The following is an 11,905-nucleotide window of genomic DNA, read 5'->3' on the forward strand; positions in this document are numbered from 1 at the left end:
GAATCCAGATCTCCTGCATTGCAGGTAGATTCTTTACCATCTGAACCATCAGGGGAGCCCCTAGTACATCTTTATGTCCTGAAAAATTAGCGTTTGTTGGGCACTATACAACTTCTCAAGCCTTGAAGTCATATTGGATACTGCTGCCTCCATTTTCTGTTTCACACTACTTTCACTTAGCACTTATTTTAATTTAAATTTAATTTCTTAAATTAAATTTCTTAAATTAAGAAATTTCTTAATTTCTTATCATAGCAATTGCAGAAAATCCATCTTTGCAAAGATATTGATATCACTGAAGGAATGTAGCAGTTTAACATTGAAACTCCCTTTAGCGGTCTGCCTGCTGTACAACAGATGCTGCTGCTTTCCTTGAAACTTTAAAATGTTCCACATGGTGTCCTGCTGAGTTCACTGGCGCACCCTATGGAACCTTGTACATTTTGGGAACTACTGATCTGGTCTATTGGTGTCCGTTAAGTGCTTAGAAAAATGATTACCAAAAGCCTCACACCTTGTCAAGTTACTCTACACAACTGAGACTATCAGATAAAAAAGAAGTATTAAGACTTTCCAGAGGAAAGAAATAGTTCACACGTGAAAGAAAGAGAATGGCGTAAGACTGGTGAGAAAAGAAACCAAAGATGTTATCACACGTCGGCTTCCCAGACACTCTTTCTCAGAAAGCCACTGAAGGATGTGCTCCAACGAAAGCAGGGAGTAAACAAAACATGGAGGTGACGTTTGATCAGGAAAGCAGACACAGGAGAAAGCCAAGGACAGCCAAGACAGAGCCGGTCCAGAGCAGCAGGGCTCCAGGAGAAAAACAAACAGAATGGGTGCATTATTTGATATGTGTGAACATTTGAAAAAATTACTGCTAGAAATCTGACACGTTATTGCTGCATTTGGAAAATAAAAATTGAGCTAGGCATAAGAAAACAAAGCAAATGGGAAAAAAAAAAGAGGAAAACTGTTAGTATTAATAACTGCAAGAATCCTGATCATAGAATACTACTTAACTGGAAAATGGAGCAATACTGACATCATTATAATTTTATATACATAAAGCAATTTAGTCAGTAATGGCTAAATTTGATATAGCAAGAAATAGCAGTATAGCCATATTATACAGAATATTAGAATATGTATTCTAGTATGAATACTAATAAATATTAATACTAATACTAAAATAATACTAATACTAAAAATAAATACTAATACTAATAAAAATATGCATTCTAGTATTCTAAATAATCTGCCCATACTGTTATTAGGATAGTCTAAATAACTTGCCTATATTGCAATATATTCTAATATTCTGGGGAACAGGAGAGAAGATATGAGGGAGGGTAGGGGAAGGAATGCTATAAACATAAATTATTTTAATTTAGAAAAATCTAAAGATGAAGTAGAGAACAGAGGATGATATGTGGATATCACAAGCAAAAAAGAAAAGCCATTAACTTGATCTTCTATGCAGACGAAACTGCATGAGGTGCAGGGCCCCAAAGAGCCACGTAATTCCTGTATTTTACGTTCCTGTCTCCTTGTGTGGTCCTACTGGGCAAGTCACCTCTTCTGGGAAGCACTCCTTTCCACTTCATGTAGACTTAGTACCTTCAGATATTAAATAAGTTCTGTTACAAGATTTCCTCCTTTGTAATTTATATGATTATAGAACTTATCTGTAATTTATATAAATGCAGTTTATTATTCTACCCCTGTCTCCCCCTCCAGGCTGTTCCATTTTAGAAGAGCGGGAATTTCATTTCATTCCTCTATAGATTTTTGCTTCAATCTACCAACAAGGTCCCATCTTACTAAGCATCCTAAGACAAACGATTTTCTCTCTTTGTTTTTGCTTTGGGTGCACGGGGCTCCTGCCGCAGCTGCAAGCTCTCTCTCACAGCAGCGCCGGGGCTCCTCCAGCTGCAGGGGCTCACGGGGCCTCTTCAGCGGCAGCACTGGCAGCGCGGAGCCCCCGACCAGGGATCGAGTGGACCCACATCCGCTGCGCTGGACGGTGGGTTCTCAGCCACTGGACCACCAGGAAAGTACCAGAAAACGGCTTTAATAACGAGCTGTGTAACTATTTTACACCATAACTCACCAATTCAAACTGCCCGTTTTTTTTTTTTTCCTTCATATTTGATCATCTCTGAATTAGGGAATGGCCTTAAAGTTTCTGAAGGCCTGGATGGAAAGCAAGTTCTTACACAGAGTATTTATAATTTTTCCTCTCATTCATCGAGGGCCCTCCCAATCTGAGGACACTTTAGATTATCTGCCTAAGTACTTGTTAACATTCACACTGACATTCTAAATTCAGATCTAAATATTTATTAGAACCAACTTGCAATTCAGGGCTTCCCTAGTGGTTCAGCAGTAAACAATCTGCCTGCCAATGCCAGAGATGCAGGTTCAATCCCTGTGTTGGGAGGATCCCCTGGAGGAGGGCATGGCCACCCACTGCAGTCTTCTTGCCTGGGAGATCCCATGGACAGAGGAGCCTGGTGGGCTATAGTCCATGCAGTCACAAAGAACTGGATATGACTTAGTGACTAAACAACAACAACAAAACTTGCAATCACAATCACAGGGGATGCATTTTTCCTTCTTTCCAGCAGTACCAAGTTTGAGGTAAGTTCCTTTGTTGTCCCTACCTACGTGGTGGCTTAATCCTCACCTAGCCCTGCGCTGAAGGCTCACACTCTGGTGCCCAGTTTCAGGCAGGCTCCCGTGAGACCCCCTTCTTTGTTTCTTCTTTCCTGAGGACACTAAGTTTATCTTCCACCTGATGGTCTCTTGGATTCCACAAAACTCAGTACTAAATAGCTAAAAAAACCCCACTAAAGTGTATTTTTATTTAGTGACAGTTATATATTTCACACATTTAAATAAAAACACTTGGGTTTCTTTGGGCTAATAAGATCTTGGCATTTCTATAATTACTAGAAAAATTTTAAAAGAGTTTTGAATTTTGCTTTGTTGGTTAAATCCTTATTTGCCCACTATCCTTTCACAAAACACTTTTCTGCATGTTCCTGCATATCAGCATTTTAAGACACAGTTCACATTTTTCCACTAAAAACCACAGCAGCCTACGCTGTGGTTTGGTCAAAGGAAAGTATCTGATTCGACTAAAAATCATCAATGAAATACACTCTTGTGGGATCATAACTCACCCCCACATGGCAAACAAACTCTGCTAGGCCATCTCTTACATCAGCCAGTTTCCTCGAGTGGTAAATCCCAAACTGTCCCCCGTGCCTGCATTATGGGACCTATGATTGAACCCTCTATCCAAAAACAAGACGGGGCTAAGCATGAGATCTGACATACTGTATGGTCAGTCATCATTTAGTGGAGACTACGTTCCAGGCAATGAGCTAACTACTTCACACACACAATCACTCTACTCCTCACGATGAACCTACTTAATTAGAAACTGAGGCTTGTCATTAAATACCTTGCACAAGATCACAAACTAGAAAGCAGTAGCATGCAAATTTAAGCCTAGACAGAATACATCTAAAGCCTACTCTCTAAACCACTGCTTTTTACCTCTTTGAGAAAAAAAAAAAAGTTGCAACAGGAAGAAACAAGGGCAGTCTGAACAGCAATGCAAACAAACTGGATATGTCACCTGCAGCCACCCTCAGCAATTGTTAAATTTTAGTCACAGCCTCTTGCATTTATGCACAAGCTGACACTTCAGTCCACAGGGAGGAGAAGCAGTTTTAAAAAGTACTGAGCTGAAGTATGGGTCATCCTTTTAATTTCCATGATAACCACTATTATTCATGAACTTTTCCATCTTGTCTATTTCGTGTTGGGGATGGGGCTCATTTGCGTGGGTCTGTTAGGACATTTATTTCATGGTGCACATTACATATTTTCCCATAAGTCTCACTCTGCAGGCCAGAGCTAAAGGCAAGTGCTATTATAGATCAAAGCCAGTGAAGTGGGTAATGAGGTTTGGTATATAAAACACATTATAAATGTGGGGGGAAAGTCTGGCTTTTCTTTAACATTAACTGCTTTGAAAAGCATCATCTGAAGTAGAATTCTCAGTAGGCCACAGGCTGCTAGAGAAGAACTTCCCCTCCACACAGACCACTGGTAGCCTTGGTTAGATGTGTTTCATATATGTAGACCCTATGCAATGAGTTGTTTTTCATACATACTCCATGGTATGTATTAAAATGCACCACTAAATGAGAAGAGCAACCCCCCGCCCGCAGAAAGAAGGAACTAAAAGATCAGCTTCACTTAAGGAACATGGTCTGAATTCTCAGACTGATACATAAGCTTAAAAAAGAAACAATTAAAATATCTAAGCAGACAGTTTTCATCTCTTTTGGTAGAAAGCCTTCTTACTTATTTGGACATGGAGGTCGCTCAGCCACAGGGGGGCAAAGGCAAAGTGGTTCTAAATATAGCATGAAAAGGATAATTACCCTTTCCCATCACTTTTAAAATCATGTCTGGCTCCTCTTTTGTCAACTGTCTTTCAAGACTGGTCTATGCTAAGTAAGTGCTTCCTGGGTTTAAAAAGTCCCTTCTTCATTCGTCTTCTCTACAGGGAAAGGTATGGTTTCCTTACCAGATGCCAAATGTTTATCTCCGTAGTCTAACAGCATGAGTGCTGGAGGATGGGAGTCGTAAAAAAGGGTCATTGATAAGTCCCCAAATTCTTTCTCTCTTCCCCTCCTTCCTTCTGCCTGTCCTGCCATTTTGTTCCCCTCCCTAACACATTTTAACAGCTTAATGTATGCCAGGTGCATGCATGAATGCTCAGTCACTCAGTCGTTCCAATTCTTTGTGACCCCATGGACTGGAGCCCACCAGGCTCCTCTGTCCATGGGATTCTCCAGGCAAGAATACTGGAGGGGGTTGCTGTTTCCTCCTCCAGGGCATCTTCCCGGCCCAGAGATTGAACCTGAGTCTCTTCTGTCTTCTGCATTGGCTACCTGGTAAGCCCAATGTATACCAGGTACTATTGCTTTATATGCTGGGGTAAAAACCACCCTGTCTGTCTTACTAATCCCCACTACTTCACACATGCATGCATGTTAAGTTGCTTCAGTTGTGTCTGACTCTGCAACCCTATGGGCGGTAGCCCACCAGACTCCTCTGTCCATGGGCTTCTCCAGGCAAGAATACTGGAGTGGGTTGTCATGCCCTCCTCCAGGGGGTCTTCCTGACTCAGAGATCAAACGCGAGTTTCTTATATCTCCTGCATTGACAGGGGGATTCTTTACCATTAGCACCACCTGGGAAGCCCTCCAAGTACTGCACAATCAGCCTTAAATGCCCTACCTCCCTGCTTGCTGCAAGGAGAAGCCACGTCTTACTCCTCTCAGGCTTCTCCCAGTCCCTGCATGATGTCTTGGGTTGGTGTCAGTGTGCAGCAGAAAAGTTGACGGAGGGTTGGATAACCTGATTTCCAGCTCCATCACTGACAAGGTAACCTGGGACCAGTCACCCAACCCTGGCATTTCCGTTTCCTCCTGTACAAAAGGGGAATTATAACACCTGTCCACTCATCCACAAAGGGGTGACCTGGTGACAAAATCATAATGCATGTGAAGCCCCTCTACAAACCTAAGTCCTGCTCAGGGAGGTGCCCCCAAGTAGAATTCAGGATCAGGTGTCTGCACCCCAGGGCGGCTGGGTGGGTGCAGGGGGCCACTCACCTCACAAGTCTCACCAACTTACGCTAGAAGCATGCTTGAGGGAGTGAGCTTCTGGAAATGTGAAACCAAGTGTGACATTTCCCTGCCTCAAACACTTCACCCTCAGAATGAAATCCAACTCTAACAAGCCCTACAAGCCTTGACCCTGCTCGATCCTCTCGTCTTTTCTCACTCCTGCCCCTCAGCAAAGTCTAAAGGGTACATTCTTCCCACTCACACTCAGCTACAGCTGATGGCCAAACTCTTTTTTGGGCTGAGGCACCGGCCTTCCCCTAGCCCAAGAGGGATTCAGCTTCCCTTCCCATGGGCAAACACCGCGGCAGCCTATAATGCCCTTTGAAGTTCAAATTCTCATCCAGTTCTGAGGTCATATGCCAGCAAACTCACTACCCTTCCCCTGCAGCCCCCACTGCCCCCCCACCCCCCAAGCACTGGAGAAAGTGGTTGTAAAAGTGACATTTCAGACTCTCCACACCAAGCATTCTTGGGTGGTACTAAGGAAGGAGCTTTGAGGGACAGGGTGAATGTCAACAACCGTTTCTGACCTTCTCGCATGAGTCTCCATTTTTCGAGTCCAGTTCCATGGGAGACTTTTGTACTCAAGGATAATTCTGTCCACCCCTCCACTCTCAGAACACCCTGCACTCCTTGATCTCAACAACTTCTGAAGAAACTGACTTTATTGTCACTTCAGGTACAAAAAGGTTGATATAGTTCAAATTATGATTTTACTATTAATATAAGGGCAAAAACTCCCCCACTCCCCGTCCCCTACCCAAAGCTTCCAAAGGCATTTGTGCAGGCGTGCCCTGCCCTATTACAGAGGGTGCACCCCTGGAGTTATGGGGCACAATATCTGCACCGCTGAATGCAGGGTCCCTGTTCTCCACTCCCTAAAATGGGAAATGAGTCTCTAGTGTGAAGATTTCTGATCTTAACTTTGATGCAGGTTTGGTTTGACACTGACTTAACTGGCATAGTTTATTCACTATTTAAAGTCTGAATTGCAGTTTAGTCTTCGCTCACCATGTGTCCAACAATGGAGCCTCCATCGCATTGCAAATTTGGGCCATATCACGGCAGCTCCCTCTGGACAGCCAGACACTCGGTGATTAAGTTGGGGCTCAGTGTCCATTCCCACCTCTCCCTCCAGGTGGCTGCACAATGACTGTTTCCGGTTCCAGGCTGCCGCCTGATGTCAGCACGTGAGGAGCGCAAAGAGCATCTTGAGTCCGGTAACTGATGACGCTTCCACTGACTCAAGCAGACAGCTGGAGCAGAAGTCAGTATCAGTCTCACCTCAAGCTTTTAAGTCTGACAGACCCGCATATCTTCTGTTAGTTGAAGCAAATAACCTGTTGTTTATCAACTTCAGTTTCCATTCAGTAAAATTAGCAACAGTAGCACTAGCCTCAAAGAGTTACTCAAAGAGTAACAGCAACATAGGTAACAAATATAACAAATGCAGCCCTGCATATATTAAGTCCTCAAGAGATATGAGCTGTTGCTGTGATTCCTTTCGCCCACAGCAATGGTCTCCTAACGTTACAGTTCTATAGTACAAGAAAAAAATAAATAAAAACAAAAATTTAAAAATATAAACTCTAGTAGAGGAATAGGAAAAGTCTGTTCCTTAGCAAGGGACAGTTTCATCTTCATTTGAATTATAAAAATAACTAAGCACAGCAGGCATTTGATATATGCCCCCAGTTCCCTTTAAGAAAATTCTCAGAGTGCTCTTCCTTACAGCAGCCCAGTAAATAAGCATTTATTTATTCTCATTTTTCAGAAGACACTGAGGCTCGGGGAGGTTAAGATCCTTCTACGATATAATCTAAGACTAGAATACAGGCACTGAAATTTGCTGGGCTTCATTTCAGAAGATGTACCATTAGTAGATGGACAGAGGAGCCTGGGGGGCTACAGTTCATGGGGTTGCAGAGTCGACATGAATGGGCAAGGCATACACACACACCATTAGTTGAGGCAGTGAATTTCCACTAGGAGGCACATGTCATGAAATGAGCAGTCGTATTGGCATTGGTTGAAGAACTCAACTAGTCTACATCTGCTCCCTCAAAAAACAGACCAGAAAAAGCAAACTAAGTTAAAAAAAAAAAAAAAGTCTTTGCCATATAAATATATATTTAATGCAGCTCCCTTAGCCCTCTCATCCAACTAGATTACATCGGCACAGTCTTTCCTACATAGAAATTCTGGAATCAGATTGCATTTCTGTGCAGGAGCAGTGCACAGGTGAGTTTTAAAAGCCCTTCCGGTGGTTCTGGCAAGTCCCTTAAGCTGGGAACCCTGTCCTAGTGCTAGCCAAGCTACAAGAGAGAAGTTATGTGCTACTGGATTTGATGATACATGACCATGCCCACCTCATTCAGGATCAATACTCTCAGAAGAAGAGATACTGTTTTGGTGGTAAGGGGGTTTCTGGTTTATCTTAATAGCAGCTGATTTCTGAACACTCAGGCTTAGAACAAGACTGCTGCCCAAAGCCCAGGTGGGTCTTGTCTGTGCCCACAGTCTGAAGCCTACAGTCTTCCCCTAAAGCTCCTGCCTGGAACACACAACAATCTGTCCTAAGACTGTTACATATAGAGGTTTTTATAAAACTCACTTTTCAGTGACAACTGCTTGAATTATTTTCTTGACTAAATTTATTTTTAACTCCTGGAGTCATATTCTCTTCCTCTTTCGGGGTGAGGTAGATTTTTTTATTTATTTCTTTGCTAAGTCACTATTCACTAAATTGAAATGGAGGGGGACTAAAACAAAAGACATAATCAAGGGCAGTGCCTGAAATAGAAACGACCCCCTGATATTCTGCAGTAACACTGCAAGCCAAGCAGGTGTCCAGCCGTTTATAGTCCAAACTACACTTGCTCCAGATTCCACCTGCCCTTTGTCACACAAGCCAACACACACTTGAATCAAGAAACTTTTTTCTGTTTACTTATGTTAATCATCAAGCCAAAGCAAATAGCCTTATACTTTCTGGATCCCCGGTAGCAATTAAATATGAAGACATCACAAATACTCTAGACAAATAAGGGGTGGGGGGAACCTTCTGTATTCTAGGCCAGGAGGCGGGCCACCATCGATCAGAGTTGCATCGGCTGTTAGAGGGAAGAGCAGTTGGTTTCCAAACTTCAAACTTTCTCGGTTTCACAGGCCGCACCGCAACTGATGAGCAGGAAATTGACTCAAGTTCTTAATTTAGGACTTAAATCAACCACCAGTTTACAAGGTCTCAGTTGAAACATTCTGTATCAATGGCCATGGTTTCATTTATTCATTTACTCAGCAGGCATGACATGGAGCTCAAGGGAGAGGACCCATAATCAAATAAAAGACCCCAGACAACTCAATCTACAGTGTGGGGGCAGCTGGCTAAACAGACACTTATATTTCACACAAAGAGGTATGTACTCCGCAGCTGAGCGGCAGACAGGGACACGGAGGGAGAGACGCGAGCGCAGCTGCAGCGGGAAAGACGTCCACCCCCTCAGCGCCCCTACCGCCCCTCTTCCGCACAGACGGACACACAGCCACACCAGGACACACGCCGCAGACCATTCTACTCACACTCTGTAACCGGGGGATCGGGGACCTCAGGTCTCAAGACAGGAGGTGCTAAGACACTTCACGAGCAGGGGAAACTGTTTACACATCTAAAGCTGTTTCCACACCACTCCGAGGGGGTGCAGGGGAAACATGGGGAAAACTCAGGCAGGAAAAAACACTCCAGCAGCCCTCCACCCAGAGCGACCTGGAATCCAGACCGACCGGCCAGGCACCTGGCAGCAGAAGCAAACTTTTGCGTAAAGCTGCAGCACACTTCCCAGCCCTTGGCACGACTAACCAGAAGCCCCGTTTCCAATTTGGAAGGAGGGAAGCCGGGAAGGGTGGTGAAAGTATTGGCATTCACACGTGGCCCCCTCTCCGGCCCCTGTGGGACTCAAACCCCCACCGCCTCTTTTACGCCAGGGTGCCCAGGCTTCTGAGAGAAAATAGAGCAGAAAACTGTCAGAGTCGCGATCACTCGGTGAGCCGACTCCGTAACGTGGCCGTGAACCCCTCACCGCCAGCTTCACCTGCAGCCCCTACACGACACCGGGATTTCGCGCGGATAAAAACGCGGCAACGTGCAGGACGCCCCCGGTCCTCTGCGGAGCACTGGGTAGGGGCTCAAGAAAGCTCGCTAGCCCGACCCTTCCCTCCAGCACTGCCAGGTCAACGCCCGGGACGACCCTGGGGTGGAGACGAGTTGCCCCCAGGAGGGTAGAAGTTGTCACAACTCCGCGCACTGCGGCCTCCGGAGAGCGGCTGCAGGCGCGCGGCGGGGGGGGGCGCACCCAGAGCCACGCGCCCCGCGATTGCTCCCGGGGGGCGTGCGGACGGGGGGTGGGGTGGGGGGTGGAGAGGGGTTGGGGGGTGTTGGGGGCGCACCCCGAGCCGCGCGCCCCGCGATGGCCCCTGGGGGGGGGGGGTGGGCGGACGGGGCGGGGTGGTGGGGTGAGGTGTTGGGGCGCTCCCCGCCTGCCCCGCGCCGGCCGCTCACCTTCCAGCAGCACCTCGCGGCCCGCGCGCTTCAGCGCCTGCACTGCCTCGTCGTGGGTGGCGTCGCGCAGGTCGGCGCCGTTCACGGAGAGGATGGCGTCGCCCACGTAGAGCGCCTGGGTCTGGTCGGCCGCCAGCCCCTTGAAGATCTTGCTGATGAGGATGGGCATCTTGTTCTCCTTACCGCCCTTGATGCTGATGCCCAGCCCGCCCAGCTCCTGCTTCAGCACCTTCACGCCGCGCTTCTGGCTGCACACGGCCTCAGGCACCCGTTCGGGCGGGTCGGTGAAGGCGGTACGGACCCCGGCGGCCGCCTCCGCGGGCCCCGCGCCCCGGCGGGACGAGCCTCCGGCGGCCGCCCCGAGGCCGTTGGCCGCGCCGTCCTCGCAGCTCAGCAGCAGGGCGTCCTCGCTCAAGTTCACCAGAACTTTGTGCCAGCGGTCCCGCACCAGAACTTCCAGCAGCCCGCTGCGCGGCGCGCGGCCGCCCCCGCCGGCCGGCCCAGCAGCTACCGCCATCTTTCCGGCATTCCCCAACGCGCGCCCGCGGGGCAAAGTGCGGGGGGCCGCGCGGGGAGCGACGAGCGCGCCGGGGGGACGCGGGGAGGGCCGCGCAGGGAGCGACGAGCGCGCCTCCGGAAGGACGCGGTTCCGCTCCGGACTAGCCGAGCCGCTCCGCGCGAGCTGGCGGCCGCGCTCGGGCCGGCCCCCGGCCAGATCTGGGCGGGGTGGAGCGACCTAAAAGGAGAGACGGAACGGGAGGGGAGGAGAGGGGAGGAAAGAGCCAGCTGCAAAACCCCGACCGAGGGGGCGGGACGGCTGTAGGACGGGCGGGGACGGGCGGGACCCGCGGCCGCTCACCTGTCCCGCCACCGGCTCCCCCCCCCAACGCCCCCGCGCGCGCGCCGCCCCTGAGACCCCACGCAGCCCCGGGAACCCCACGCAGCCCTGGCCCTCTCCTCTCCCTGCCCCGCCCCGAGGACCCCCACCCTGCCCCGGGGGCCCCGTGCCTCCTCCGGGACCCCGCCCCGGGGACCCCGCCCCGCCCCGGGTACCCCACGCCGCCCCGGACACCCCCCTACGTCGGGCGAGCGCCGCGTCGCGCGGTCTGGCTGTCCCGCGCCGGTCCCCCCCGGATACTCCCAAACCCCCCTCACACCCTCTGCCGGATCGCCCCTTGGTCCGAACCCCAGCCGAGTCTAGATTCAAGCCTCCTCGCTTCCTCCTCTCGCCCAGGTCTTACCTGTCTCTCCTCTCCGCCGGGACGCCCAGGTGGACTCAGAAACCTCGGGTTCCCCGAAAGTCACAAGGGAAAGGCTGGCCCGTGAATCCCAAGTGAAATGTCAGGATAACCCGAGTGCGGGACACCACCTTTAAAGGCAGGACATCTTTGTGCCGGGTCTTGGGAGATGTGTCTACGCCTGCCCCAGGCCCCAGGGACAGATGTTCTTCCAGTCCTAGCGGAATATATGCTCTCTGCTTCTGACCTATCTCCCCACCCCCCACGTCACCCCAAATGCTTCCTGTGGCTTTCTTTATTCCGAAGATCCAATAGAGAAAGTACATCTTAAAGAACGCAATTGCAATGGATTGTGTCTCCAAAGTTTCTTTATGGGTGACTTATTTGCAGCT

At 48.7% G+C, this 11,905-nt stretch overlaps 1 protein-coding gene across 1 annotated transcript in view; it reads right to left on the reverse strand.

Moving 5' to 3' along the window:
* SNTB1 (syntrophin beta 1) overlaps nt 1–10,947 on the reverse strand; it is a 237,273-nt gene extending 226,326 nt beyond the window's left edge. Inside the window, exon 1 of the mRNA XM_043483100.1 lies at nt 10,276–10,947. Within this exon, the coding sequence (XP_043339035.1) occupies nt 10,276–10,792 (517 nt within the window). The 5' untranslated portion in view covers nt 10,793–10,947. The remainder of the gene's footprint in view (nt 1–10,275) is intronic.
* Between the last annotated feature and the right edge of the window lie 958 nt (nt 10,948–11,905).

The sequence above is a fragment of the Cervus canadensis genome, chromosome 12 (assembly GCF_019320065.1).
Source record: "Cervus canadensis isolate Bull #8, Minnesota chromosome 12, ASM1932006v1, whole genome shotgun sequence".
NCBI lineage: Eukaryota > Metazoa > Chordata > Mammalia > Artiodactyla > Cervidae > Cervus > Cervus canadensis.